The sequence below is a fragment of the Cheilinus undulatus genome, linkage group 2 (genome assembly GCF_018320785.1).
Source record: "Cheilinus undulatus linkage group 2, ASM1832078v1, whole genome shotgun sequence".
Taxonomy (NCBI): Eukaryota; Metazoa; Chordata; class Actinopteri; order Labriformes; family Labridae; genus Cheilinus; species Cheilinus undulatus.
The window spans coordinates 45946197-45961244 of record NC_054866.1 but is presented as its reverse complement, the minus strand read 5'-3'; the positions used below and the strand labels follow the sequence as shown (position 1 = coordinate 45961244).

General features: G+C 37.6%; 1 protein-coding gene across 4 annotated transcripts in view; it reads right to left on the bottom strand.

Moving 5' to 3' along the window:
• aplp2 (amyloid beta (A4) precursor-like protein 2) overlaps positions 1 to 5456 on the bottom strand; it is a 119107-nt gene extending 113651 nt beyond the window's left edge. For all 4 annotated transcript variants that reach the window (XM_041803695.1, XM_041803713.1, XM_041803705.1 and 1 more), the window contains exon 1: positions 5156 to 5456. In XM_041803695.1, the coding sequence (XP_041659629.1) occupies positions 5156 to 5227 (72 nt within the window). In that variant the 5' untranslated portion in view covers positions 5228 to 5456. The remainder of the gene's footprint in view (positions 1 to 5155) is intronic.
• Positions 5457 to 15048: the final 9592 nt, after the last annotated feature.

Here is a 15048-nt window from a genome sequence, read left to right as displayed (position 1 = left end):
CCCGAGTATTTTTGAGAAGCATTTTTCATTATTTATTTAATTTTTCAAAATTTGCATTAGACAAGCTCCACAAATATACTTGGGAGGCAGTGAATATACCTGGGTGGCCTACCCAGGTTATCATCTATGTATGGGAAACACTCCAATTATTTTCATCAACACTGAGATCAAAATTATCAATCAGAATTATTTATTTTGGGAATTTTCATATTGTTTCAGGTTTGTTTGGTTTTTTTTTTAACATATATATCCTGCTTCTCTGGTAATAGGGATGGACTGGGACAAAAATCTGACCAGGCCCTATGAACTACCAAAACATGACCCAGCATGGATCCACAATATCCATACTTGAGTAAAAACATGCAAGCAGGAAATATTTGAAAAAACAAACAAAAAAAAAACCCCTCTTACTAAAAGGTACCTCAGATTTGAGCATATGAGTTCTGAGAGGCATTTAATAAGTGCCAATCATGATCTTTGATCATGGGAAGGCCAAAATTGCAATTATAAAAAAAATTCACTGACTGTACAGTAGTAGCATCTAGACTAAGCGTCTAAATCACAGAGGAGATTTTTTTACTGAAGAAGAAGTGATCTGTTGGGCAAACTCAGATCTGAGAAAATGTCACAGTGGGGACTCTTACACCAAAAGTAGTCACAGACAACTTCTAACTTTCCAGTTGGTGCATCCCTATTTCAAACAGGTCTGGGCACCCAGTGTTGCTTTGTTTCTGGTTTTTACAAACTAAAGCATTGCAGGCAAACTCTTAAACACTGCCTTAATTGCACAAACATAGGATTATGGTTAAATGACTGAAGGTCCATAGTTTTGTAAAAAACTCTACTTTAAGATACCATCAGTCATTAAGATAACATTTTTTGGCTTTTTGGTAAAGAGAAATATCACTGAATATTTTGACAACCTTCCTTACTACTTCAGTACAGTTCTTTAGTCTAAAGGGGACTGTGTTTATCTGGAGGCAAAGGAGACCAGTATGACGAAGTGAAATGAGAATACATATTTTTGGTATGTGATGTTTACTGCAAATGAAAATGTTATATCAAACACAGGAAAGAGCTTTGTCCTTTAGCACAGGCATTGATTAAACCACAGGAATCTCAGCATGCGCCTCACAGTCCAGGCACACAGCAGACACCATAAATTTCTCAATTCAATCTGGGTGACTGATCAGGAAAATTCATTGATTTCACCCATTAATCATCTCAGGAGAGTCTGTACAGTATCGATCAGTACGTCTCTGAGGTTAGAGAGGTTGACTGAGGAGGCAATCATTGCAGGGAGGACGTGTCTTTGTAATAAGAGTGCAGCAGCATAGATTTTGTTGGGGACATAATAACCATTATTTCCCCCCCCGACACAATGCCAGCCGATAGTGGCTCAAAATGGCCGAGGTCTTTGTCACAAATGCAGGAGAAAGAGAGACACAATCCCTGATAATCACTTTGCACAGCGGTGCCAGGAGGAGATGTCTTGTTAAAATGTTTTGTCATGGTTGCTCCAACAGTGAGCAGGAGCTCTTGTGTTTACCCTGTGGGGGGGCGAGGGGGTGGCTGGCTGTTTGCACTAAAAAATGGTCGTATTGTTATCCAATGACACACACGTCTGACACTGCAAGCATCGGTGTCCAGGGACAATAACCTGTGAGCAGGGAGGGAAATAGGCCAGCAGGTAAGAGGGGTGTGTGTGCACGTGTGAGAGTGTAACTGAGGGGGTGTGTTTGTATATTTGGGTAAATTTGGACTCAGCTAAAGGACTCCTGTGTTAGGTTTAGGACTGTGCATCTGCACTGGTTCCGCCATGTGATTTGATTTGATTTAATCCTTTCACGATTCAATATCACGATACATCATGATGCATCCTCCAATTTACAACATAGTCAGATTAATACAGGCTGCCTTTTTGATATGGAGAACATGTTTTAGTAATAAGTTTCATAATAAATGTCTTTACATTTTAAACCAAAATATCTCCGTGGCCTTAAAAAGTATGCAATAAGGCCTTACTTATGCAACAATCACTTATGTTCTGTAACTGTATCAGTGCAGAATAGTCCATGTTTACAGAGCAGTGCATTGTAGAAAAGTTCAACTTTGATATCCCGAGTAAAGTTGTCAAAATTTTCAGTACCTGTTTGAAATAATGCAATCTCTTTCATATTGATGATTGATAAACGAACTTGAAAAAACTATTTCATAAGACATCTGCATGGTAGAGTTGGAAATCTCTGGCAACATTTAAGCAGCAAAATGTTGCCGATGTATTTATGCAATTCAGACAGAGTGCAAGAGCTTGCTTGCAAATTTTGCTAGTTGCTAACAGTAAAGCAGGGTGTTTTGTTATTTTCTTGAATTGTGACAACAACACTTCACTACACGAAAATCTATTTATTCAGACAGGTGTAGAGAAGATAAATGAATCTATCAAACCTTGCAGGATTGAGCTCAGTTGTTAGAGCAGTCGGCAACATACAGAGACATAGATCTTGATGCACTGGTTGCAAACCTTAACCCTAACCTGTGCATGTCTTTCCTCACTCTGTCCCCATATTCCCCATCTTTCTTCAGCTGCCTTATCGATAAAATTCTATATGGGTGCCAAATTAGCTCAGTGGGTAGAGCAGGCACTCTTCAGCAGATGCTATAGTCCTCAATGCACCGATACCCAGGCTTGGCACTCGTTTGATGCATGTCTTCCCCCACTCTCTCACCCCATATTTCCTTTTCTCTTCAGCTGTTGGATCAAATAAAGGCCTGAAAATAATCATTTAAGAAAAAAAATAGCAGGATAACTCCTGTATGCTGTTAAATTAGCCATGTATGGTAGCAAGATTGGCCAGAAAAGTTGCCACAATATTTGCATGATTTATTTATTTTTAATTGGCATCAGTGGCATCTATGACCAAGTATTTAGATGTTTTGTTACTTTGTTGTTGCTTTTTTTCGTACTCAAATTGGTGCCAGAATAGTTTTTTAATAGTATGATGTCAGAATCTATAATTTTGAATTCTGACAATCCTACTTCCTCATGTCTAAGTCTATTTCATCAGAAATGTGCATGAGAGAACTGAATATATCAAAATTGCACTGTAAGTCCTGCACATTGCACGCACTTATACAAATAGGTTAGTCAATATTATGACTGACAACTTACTAGCATGTTTGCACAATTTAGTTTGCAGCAATTTTTGAGCAATAGCACCAAGAAATCATTGGAAATCGGGACTTTTGTACCTATTTTTTTTATTGTGTCAAAACAGGTCTTTTATTTTAATACTAATATTGTTGAAGTTCAAAATTTCTGAACCCTGACAACTCTACTGCACTCATGTTTAAATCAGTTTTGTTTGAAAGGTTTAAGGAGAAACACTGCAGGCAACCTCCTGCTCACGGTCAACAATGAACAAATATGGCGCCAACAAAATGACAGGAAAGTTAGCACAATATTTACAGAATACGTCATAAATGACATAAAAAAAATATCAAATATTAGGCGTTGTTATTTTTCCCCCTACTTTTGTTGTATCTAAACAGATTGAATTATGACAATCCTGCTGCACCACACCCAAGTCAATTTAATCAGAAATGTTCAGAATGCCTGCAATTTTTGATTAATAGCATTAAAAAAATCTTCAAATATTACAACTGTTGTTAGATTTGTACCTATTTTTTGTTGCCAGGGTATCTCAGTAGATGCCTGTATATTTATTTTTTTGCTAATATTGTTAAAGATTTTTGGATTGTGACAACCCTACTCAACCCTGTCTTCATCTTTTTCATTTGTAGGAGGAATGATGACAGGCAAACTCTTGCACACGGTCATAATTGCACAAAAATGTTGACAACATCATGACTAAGGAGTTGGCACCATATTTGTAGAATACTTGACAAATGACATTAAGAAATTACCCAACAATGGTTGCATATTTCTACTTTTTGTACCAAAACAGGTTCCAATACTGCTTGAATTTTACTAGTGTCATATCAAAGTTTCCACTCCTATCATGACAAGCCTGATCTTGTGCTTCATGTGACAACAAATCAGTGACAACCAGCCAGGAAGACAGCATAGGGGCCTGCCTGCAGCACAGCTCTGTATTAGAGTAGCATCCTGTTGAGACAGGAAAAGCAGCCGTTTGAATACCTGGATGAAGGATTTCCTCCTCTTGGTTTAAATACAACATAAACACAAATGATGGACACAGACTGTTGGAGGCAGTTCGCCTTTGTGATCCACTGCTGAAGTCTCTGTCCCCACAGGCCTGACAAAGCGACAGCTGTCTTTCATTTGATCTCTGCAGCAAGCCCTGCTGTAAATCTTGTTTCAGCTCCTTCCTGACTCACATTGAGAAAGTCACACCAACAAACAGCAATCAGAGCTGAAGACTGACCTGGAAGAGAGCTCATTAATATTTAACCAAAACTGTTATTATATCTGTGTGCTAGGGCTGGGCAATATAGCCAGCTTTAAGATGTCTTGATATATATATACAGGCTAAGATAATGTTGTTTACACTCAGTAGATAGACTGTTTACAGTAAAAACCAATAGAGTTACATGATTAGTGACCAACAATGTAAAATAGGTGTGTTTTAAATCTTTATTTTCCAAACAAAGGCAGTTTATTTTAATGTGCTATTTTAATGTGCATACTGATATTGTGCAGCTAACTCTTTTAAGTGCCTGTATGGCATTTGGCCCATGCTGATGTAACTTGGACTTTGTTTCTTGACAGACATAAGTATTTTGATACATTTAGTGAATTTTTCAGATATTTCACAGTCAGCTTAAAAAGATCAAGGCATGATTTTTGATCTACATTGCCCAGCCTTACTTCACAGCCCTTAAAACTACATCAAACATGCTTTATCTGAATTTATTCATATCTGAAATCCATCCCAGTTTTGTGTCCGAGGATATAACCTAAGGAAATATGTCAGCGCCTAAAATAATCTACTGTTACATCAAGATAAAATTAGGATGTCAGCAGAGCTTAGCCGTAAATGCCTCATGTGCAAAGAGGACAAAATACAGGCCGGAGAGATTTGTCTCTGCTTGACTAAAACAGCCCGTAGTTTGGACCCAAGTCAGCCCAGGGTTTGAGGGAATAAACCAGGGAACATTTCAGGGTACATACCTCGATGTAGCCGGCCAGTGCTGGAACCACAATGCCCAAAATGAGGACAGATATCGCTGGGACTGAACCCATCTTCTAGGATCTTGTGCTGCTGTGAATAACTTGTATCCTTGTATAGCTGTTGTGCGCGTGAAGTGACGTCCACGGGAATAAAGAGAGGAACAAACTCCGGGGGTAATGTGAAGGTCTGTCCGGAGAGCGGCTCGATCCCGCTCCGCTTGTTTTGTTACCCGAGCTCGACAGAAAATGTTAGAGGGAGCCTGAGAGTCAGTCGGTGTCCTCTAGAAATGTGGACTGTGTGTGTGAGAGAGAGGGAGTGTGGTTTATGTGTGCTCTACCTCTGCTGCCTCCTCCCTCCTTGGAGCCAAAGAGCGGGGGAAAGGCGACACCTGGTGGCGGTCTGCGGGAACATCCACCCAAATAACACAACCGCTCCTTAGGTCAGCCTTTCCCATATTTAAGCATTCTGACCGGAAATCTTCTGGGGTTCAACAAAAGCTTCATGAACAAAAACAAAAGACTCCCAGCATTCATCTCAATTTTCATTTAAAAAAAAAAAAAATCAATGCGAACTTTCTGTCACAATGCAATTCCCCATAATAATAATAATAATAATAAAATAATAATAATAATAACTTTTTTTGTATAGCACCTTTAAAAACAGAGGTTTACAAAGTGCTTTAACAATGAGCAGAATCACAGTATGACAAAGCATCATATCACAACACAAGCATAAGAACACAACAAGACAAACAAAACCCCAGCAACAGAAGAACCCATGAAAATTCGTGGGTGACCCAAACATCATAATAAACCAGAAAGACATTATAAAACCCAGAAACAGAAATAATCTGTGATGAAAATAATAAAAAAAATAAATACAAACCCAGAATAACCTAAACTAAGGCAACACAGGAACCCAACTACATCAAAAGAACCAAGGAACAGAGACGTAAGAGCATTTAAAATGTCATAAAGAGAGAATAGAATAGAAATCAAAATATGCTACAGTCTCACAGTTTAAATGGTGCTGAATTAACTGTTGACATTCCAGAAGATGTTCAGCAGACTAGTCAAATGTGGTGTCTGTTTGAGGACATCCTCAGGTCGCAGAGTCATGTGTCAGTCTTCAATGAAAAAATATCAGGACTCAGAAAAACCTCAGTCATATGTCAGACAATGAAAAGGTTTCAAGAAAAAAGGTTTCAGGTCTTTGGAAATAAAGTGCAGGAAAAACATCGAGAAATAAGGTGTCAGGCGTTTGGAAAAAAAAATACACCAGGGATTAGAAAAAATTAGGTCACGTGCGAGAAAGACAGGCATCAGGTGTTAGGGGAAAAAGGCATCTGAAAAAAGGTGTCAGGGAAAAAAGGCCTCAGGTGTCAGGTAAAATGGCAACAGGTATCAGAAGGAAGGCGTCAGGAATAAAGGCTTCAGGAGTGCAGGAAAAAGGCACTAAGTCTCAGGAACCAAGGCATCCGGTATCAGAAAAAATGGTGTCAGGTAAAAAATGCATCAGATTTCAAAAAAAGAAAAGAAAAAGGTTGTCCAGTCTCAGGGAAAAAAGGCTCCAGGAGTCAGAAAAAATCCTTCAGGTCTCAGGAAAAGGGTATCAAGTCTCATAAAAAGGCATTACGTCTTAGGAAAAAAATGCATCAGTTTACAGAAAAAAGGCATCAGAATCAGATCTCAGGAAAAAAGGTATCAGGCCCCAGGAAGACATAGATCTACACATAGATGCTGCATTCATGTTTCTGATATTGGTCATGTGGGCACCAAATGCAGATCATGCTGTAAGTAAGATTACATTTATGATACAAGAGATCTAATGAAAAATGTAGGTTTTATGCATGAATTCTAAATACACTATAATTTATGATTAAGGCCATTATGCTCAATAACATGAAACATATCCCACATAAAAGAGGGAGAGTTTCAGTGTTAGCGAAAGTTGACTATCACCTCTCCAGTCATCAGGCCAGATTCCCAACCATTGCCTGTACTGGGACTTGATCCATTAGCCCTCTGCTTCTCAACTCACATCCTTCTGCTCTCACCTTAACGGGACCAGAGTAATAACAGAGAAGTTACAGAGGTTGAAGAAGCTGTTTCTTAAACCTGCTCCTTGTCCAACATATTTGACCTTTTTTCTTATAAAGAAAGAAAGAAAAAATTCAATCAAACCTTTTAAGGCATGGTTTATCTTGCACATTTATCATTGAATCATACTTTGTTGTATATATTTCTGTTTAAGTTGATTAATTCGGACATTATTTTAGCATAATCCTCATAAGAAATCAAAGCAGCTAAAGGTGACTCTGAGTGTGTTGTTTTGTTTCAACCAGTAGTCCCAAATGAAAAGACAATCTCTTTACACCGATAGAACACAAAGACAAAAAGATTTTGATCGCTTTGCCTTGTTTTAAGATTTTTGGTCAACTGTACTGTTAATGTATCTCTACTTCCTCAAATGTTCTGTTTCAATAATTTATAGTGTGATTCATAAGAGCTTAAGCACTCCTTCCACCTTCACAAAGATAACAAAGACAAGCAGAACAATAAACACTCCTCTTAGGAAGATAAATGTCTGACAGCTTTTACAATGTCTGAACATCGACCTGAGCTCAAACAAGAACATCAAGAAACATTTTCTTCTCTTTCTTTATTTCTTTCTCTCTGTGCAATGACATTAAGGCGTTTTCTCTCTCTTACAGTTCACCTTTCAATTCTATACCCTTACTTTATTTTATCTTTGCCCCACTCATTGTAACTTATTATTATCATTATTATCTCTATGCAAATCTTGTGAAAGACGGGTCTGTGAACTAATGCTTTATGTGGTTCTACATGGATATGTGCGACTCCATGTATATGTGGACTCTTTCTATTGTTCTTAGTCCTGTAAAATCATGAGTTAACTGTGATTAACCACATTTTTGGAAAGCTCAGTGTTAATTTCACCAGCTACACCGAGGCCTGATCACTGCCAGACCTGTTGAATCCAGAAGTCCTTTAACTAGAACCTGTCTGACAGAGTGAAGTGGGCTAAAAGATCTCAAAAACAACACATCATACATGGTAATTTTAAGAAGTTTAACAACAGATGAGAAACAAAGCCATTGATATCTTTCAGTCTGGAAAGGGTTTCAAAGTCATATGAAAGGTTTTAGGACTCCAGCAAACCACAGTTGGAGCCATTACCCACAAATGGAGAAAACCTGGAACAGTGGTGAATCTTCCCAAGAGTGGCCGGTCTACCAAATTTACTCCAAGAGTGCATCGATGATTCATCCAGGAGGTCACAAAAGAACTCAGAACATCTAAAGACCTGCAAGCCTCACTCAACTCAGTTAAGGTCAGTGTTTGTGATTCAACAATAAGAAAGAGACTGGGCAACAATAGCATCATGGGAGACTTCCACGGCCAAAATCACTGCTGGTTTTGCTCATCTCACATTTGCCAAAAAGCATCTCTATGATCTCCAACACTTTTGGAAAAATATTCTGTGGACTGTTGAGACAAAAGCTGAACTTTTTGGATGATGTAAAACACAGCATTTCTTAAGAAGAACATCATACCAACAGTCACACCTAGTAGTGGTAGTGGGTTGATCTGGGGCTGCTTTGCTGCTTCAGGACCCAGACCACTTGCTGTAATTGATGGAACAATGAATTCTACTTTCTACCAGAAAATCCTGAAGGAGAATGTCCACCCATCATTTCATGACCTCGAGCTTGAGTGCACATGAGTTATGCAGCAGGACAATGATCTGAAACACACCAGCAAGTCCACCTCCAAATGGACTAAAAAATATAACGAAGGATTTGGAGTGGCCTTGTTTAAGTTCAGACTTTAATTTGGCTGAGATGGTGTGGCATGACCTAAAACAGGCTGGGAGATCCTCCAATATGGCTGAGTTAAAACAATTCTGCAAAGAAGAGTGGGCCCAAATTCCCCCACGGTGATGTGAAAGACTCATTGCTAGTTATCACAAATGCTTGCTTGTAGTTGTTTCCTCCAAGGGTGGCACAACCAGTTATTAGGTTTAGGGGGAATTACTTTTTTTATATAGGGCCAGGTTGGTATGGATGGCTTTTCCCTTAATAAATGAAATCATAACTTAAAAACTGTGTTTTTATGTACTTGGGTTATCTTTGTCTACTATTAAAATTGATCTGATGATCTGACACATTTAAGAGACAAATTGCACAAAAATAAAATAAATCTGGAAGGGGGTGAATACCTTTTCTCAGTACCTTACTGTACCATACCATATGGTATCATATTGTATCGTAACATATCACTTGTATCGCATTGTTTTGTATCGTATCATATCATTTTGTATCATATTGTATCGTATTGCATCGTTTCGTATTGCATTGTATAGTATCGCATTGTTTTGTATCGTATGGTATTGTTGCGATTCGTTTCGTATCGTTGAGCATCATTTCGTATTGAATCGTACTGTATTGTATCTCTTAAAGGCTGCTGAAGACACGTCGCCTGAATGCTTCTGAGAAATATCTAGAATGCACTAGAATAATTTCATCCAGTAATATGAAAAGAAAACTGAGCAAATGATCCATGAATGTAATGTGATGGTTAAAGATTTAATTTATTTGTTTAATTCACTGTATTAATGGGAACATAAGACACACACACACAAAGGCTTATTTCATCATGCTATCTTGGACTCATTTGGTCCGTGTCTCTGCTGTCACTTGTGTTTCTCTCTGATGACTTGAGAAAGGGATCATGCAGATTTCTCTCTGCTTCAGGCGGAGCCATCACAGTGGTTATTAATTCTTCAAACATCAGCTGGCAGACGTGTTAGAACAAGTTCAATTTTGCACATGTTGAGTCTAATCTGGGGACGTGTCAATTTGATCCGAAGCCGCCTGCAAAAACACATGTGGAAAAAAACAGAGCAGGGAGTTGATTTAGTGATTTAGCTCCCCTGGTAACAGAGAGGATGTGCTGAAATCCCTTTAGGTGTAACCTTTTCTTTTGTTTGGTTAGAGAAAACACTTCAAATCAAACAGGGGACGTGTTTTTATTTGCTTTATAAATCTAAAGGTATACCTTTTCTCCTAACAGAACCAGAGTAGCAGTGTACTGAACCTAAAAAAGCAGTTAATAATATTCCACCCAAGGACACTTATGATAGAAACAAACTGGGTTTCTTCTAAACTTGACCTTACATGAACTCTTATAATCAAGATCATGTAGGAAAAGAAGGAAAACATACCACTAAATAGTGCACGCTGATATGCTGATACAGTTTGATAGTTAGTTCACCCGTGGATGGAAACACCAAGAAATGTCAAACTGCCAGAAAGTGTAATAGAAGAAGACAACAAAATAACATTGTGTGCATGTGTTATTACAGACAAGCTAACGCTGCCTTAGATTGTTAATGGCAGAGTTTCTCTGTGAATAAAGTTGATGCCAAGGCTGGTGTACAGAAACGTGCTAAAACATCTTCTTTCGATGTGGCGCTTTGCTTTTGTTTTTAAAAGACATGTGGTGTTTGACTGAACTACTGCTTTGCTATAGCTACATCTGAGCTATTAGCTATCGCAAAGAGAAGAAGAGCAAACTCATCTCTTCTGTCACAAAAAAGCTTTCAGTGTTGCTCTGCTGTTGTTTTTAAAAAGACATGTTCAGTTATGAGAAAAACGCCGCTGTGGCTAAGTCCAAGCTAATCACTCCACTAGCAGCCGTTATATACGACAACCACAACAACAACAACCAACCCTTTCCTTCCCAACTCTCACAAAATCATGCCGAAGCAGGTCAGCAGAGGAGCGAAAACATCTTACAAAGCTTTTAGGGTTGTTTTTATTCTTTATTTCAAACAGAAATGTGGTCCAGTTCTAGTAAAACTGATGCAGTGCTAAAGCTATATTGGATGTACGCCTACTGATGGCTTTGAGTACAACTAAACCCCGCCCATAGTGTAACTCTGTATGGCTCTGAAAGTAGAGTCACTCACTCAGTCAGTCACAGACAGACTCATGTTTAGGGCTGACCTCGACACTCAGACAAAACAATCTGTGACACTGAAGGTCTCCAAGAGCACAGTGGCCTCAGTAATTCTCAAAGTGAGCAGTCAGGGGAGGAGGGTCCTAGTAAGGGAGGAGATAATATAAGGATAATATTAGCTACAATCAGGCTTATGTTAATGCATATAGGACAACAAATCATGCAGTGTTTTTCCTGCAGTGTTGGTACCATGAGAAACGTGAATGTGTATTTTTAAGGTCTTCACAACCATGAAGGTTGTGAAGAAAATGAAGGCATTTCAGTTGTTTTAAGAGAGCATCAAAGATTTATCTTGTTATTTCAATTAAATCAATCTTTCTGCAGTCAGAGGCCAGGTTGTGAGAGTTTTAGATACCGCATTAGTTTTATTTTTGGTTATTGTTTTTCTTTTCAATTTCAGTTGCATTTTTATCAGTTCTTACTGCTGGTTCCTTAGTTTAGTTTAGTTTTAATTCTACTTATATACCCTATCTCGTCTGAGTCTTTATCAGTTATATGGGGTACTGTTAGGAAGGAGACCCAGAAAAAGTTTAGTTTATTTAAAAAAAAAAAAAAAAAAAAAAAAATTCAGACAGGCTACCTTTTTTTTTTTTTTTTTTCATTTATTCAGATTTATTTTGTTTTTTTAAATTACAACCAAACTGGAAAATGTGACACTCCTCAGGTTTGGGTGTTCACATCAGCTATGCTGCTGTCAAGACTGAAACTCAGGACTTTTTGAGTTAGTTTTATGAACACATAATCGAGTTTTACCTAGTTTAATATTTCGTATGGCCTCGTTTTTATTCTAGTGTCAGTTAACTGAAGTGATTTTTGCATTTCAGTTGTAGCTGTTTTGTTAGTTTTTCGTTGGTTCCTTGTTCGTAGGTATGTAGAAAGTGTGTGACTATATGTTTTGACTTGAGAATTTTTAGAATTTTTAAAGGATGTCATGCAGGGCTGGAAATAAACTTTCTTGCCTTCCTGCCATAGTGGCTAATGAAGTCAAAAATCTACCAGACATTTTCTGTATAACGTAATGAAATACGCTGTAATAGTAGAGGGTTATAGTATTCTTATTATAGGCTTTTTAATAAATAGAAAGGTTTCAGCTAAACTGACATGCTCTCTATCCTGTTCATAAACAGAAAACAGTTTATTTTGAGGCTAGTTAGAGTTTCTGTTGTAGTCAGGTCCTCAAATGCAGATTTAACTGCAGCTAAACCTCTACTGAGAGGAGAGAGAACCACCTTATTATTATGAGCTTATTTTTGTTCTCCTGTTTGCTGCAGCACACGTCAAAGCATTTTGCAAACCTCTGTTTTTACTAGTGCTAAACACATAAAGTTATCATGACCACAGAGGTTATGCTGGGAATGTTTTGTTGTCATATATAATAATGCCACTTCTACATGTCCCATGTTAAAAGAAAGCAGAGTGTTTTTAGAACTACATAGATATGTACAAGACGAGATCAGCAAGAAAACAGATGCTCCTTTTTCTCCACCAAAATTACCAAAAGCTGTAAGTTTCTGACAGTAATGTTGACTATAGGCAGGGCTCTCTGTCAGTGAGCATGCTGGTCTGCTTGGCTCTGCTTATAAAGTCAGTACTAAGCAGAAAACCAAGGTTCAGTTCATGCTTTAACTTTCACAGAATCCCTCTGTTATGTTCCTCCTTCCTTATTGACCTGCTGTGGTAAATTCACTTGACACCGCTCAAAAATACACACGTTTGGCTGGTGGCAGGTGCAAATTTCCCACAGTGGTGTCCCAACAGAAAAGAGGTTGAACAATGCTGGACTACCTTAAAACATGTTGTATTGTTGTAGTTACTTGCTGTGACCACTGGGTGGCGAAAAAGAGCATGAGTACTATGGTAATAATGGAAAATACAGAAGCTGCACTTACTGTAAATTCTTTAATTTAGTACCTCATCAACAGAACCAATGTCTTGTAACCTTGCTGGATAAGTAAGCACATCTTATTTGCAGTTATCAACTAATAGTAATAATTTTGTTGCTGTAGAGTTGGTATCTTTAATTTTGACTAACCCAGATAATGTAAAACAGCCATTTATGTGCTTTCTAGAATTAAGAGGTTTAATTGAAAACATTAATATCCAACAGTTTTAGTTCTTCCTAGCACTGACAACATCTTACTGGACTCTAGAGGGCACCAAACACTCATAATTTATCTAAATGCACCCTATCACCCTTTGTGTCCCTTTTTTACATGTAACCAGGATGCATCAGAGCTAACTCGACTGTCTGTGATCATATTCACCCCACATATCAAACTGATTGACTGGAAACTTTCTGTTTTTGTTTAGATAAATAAACCCCAATTATTAAAAACTAAACATATTATGTAACTCTTATTGTGAATGGAGTCTTAGCATTAGATTTTGGTTCATCCAATACAATTTTCAAATGAATTGGATTAAAAATTATGTAAAAGATAAAGACAATCTATGTTTTTCATGCCAGAGCTTATTTTTGAGAAGGCCGGTGAATTTCTATTGCGCAGTTGTTTTGAGGTGAATTCCTGTCAGTCTGTTCATCTTCCATAAGCCTTATTATCCTGAATTTGAACATACAAACACAATTTCTCTCCACACAGATCTCTAATCTGGAACAATAAAGACATCAGACATAGAAATAAAACTTTTTTTTTCAATAAATAGACTTCAGTGTTATTAACTTTACTGCCAGGAGGTGGTGGGGAGAACCCACATTAAATATCAGGTCTCCTGGTGTGATGTTAATAAATGAAAAATGTACCGATTAAAATGTTAGGAATCTGTCCCATCAAACCTGTTCTCCCCAGAGACTTGCTGGAACTCTAAATCAGAAAACATGAAATGGAAGTCTGTGGAGATGTTTTTTTAAATTAAGGATGTTGCATTCAAAATCACGCACTCCATTCATCCATCTAACCAGGCTGTTGCAAGATAGTTGTGGAAAGAAATTATATTTCTTTTTTTAATCAAAAAATTGAAACTCTCTTCCACTAATTTTGTCTCCATGTGTGCTTGGTTTGGTTAGATGTTGAGAATGTCTTAAATCTATTGACCAGGTAAATTAAAAGAAAAAGGTGTAATATTCTTCTACTACAGTGAAAAAGCATCCTGTTCAATTGTAGATATTTTTAATTTATTGATTTTATAAGGTAAATAGAACTTCCATAAATGTAAATGTACTAAAAAACACCAGAAAAACTACAGTTCAAAATGGACATAGAAATTTACATTTGAGCATCAATGGACTGAAAGAAAAGACGGCAAAGAAAACATTGGACATATGTAAAGTTTTTGTTTGAATCCATGTATATACTGTAGGTACTAATGTATTGTTTATGGGGTATTTACACTGGCAGACCTGCCCACAGAGCTGGCTGGACCCCTGAAAAACCCCATGGACCCTCCTGAGCTGCGGTTTACTGATGATATCAGTGCATGTGTGCTGGATCAGGAGAATTAATGCTATCACCCTAAATAAATGTTTCTTCATTCTGAGGCTAAAAAGAAATTCAAGCCATAATTTGATGCTGGTGTTCAAATAATTTATTGATGACCCTTTTTAACCCCTTTTCATCCCTGTTTTAGCCCATTTTTTCTAGGTTTGTTTCCCTGCTAAACCCACTTTTGCCACTTTTAACCCCTTTTAACTACTTAAGCCCCCCATTTTTGTCACTGTTAACACATTTGAACAAGTTTGCACTATTTTCTGTCCTGTTTTTTCTGCTTTTTAACAAATTGGTGTGACTTATGACCCATATATGCCACCCTTTGACCACTTTTCACCACTTATTTCCACTAATATTTGCCACATTTAACCCATTTTCACCTTTATGCAATCATTTATTTTG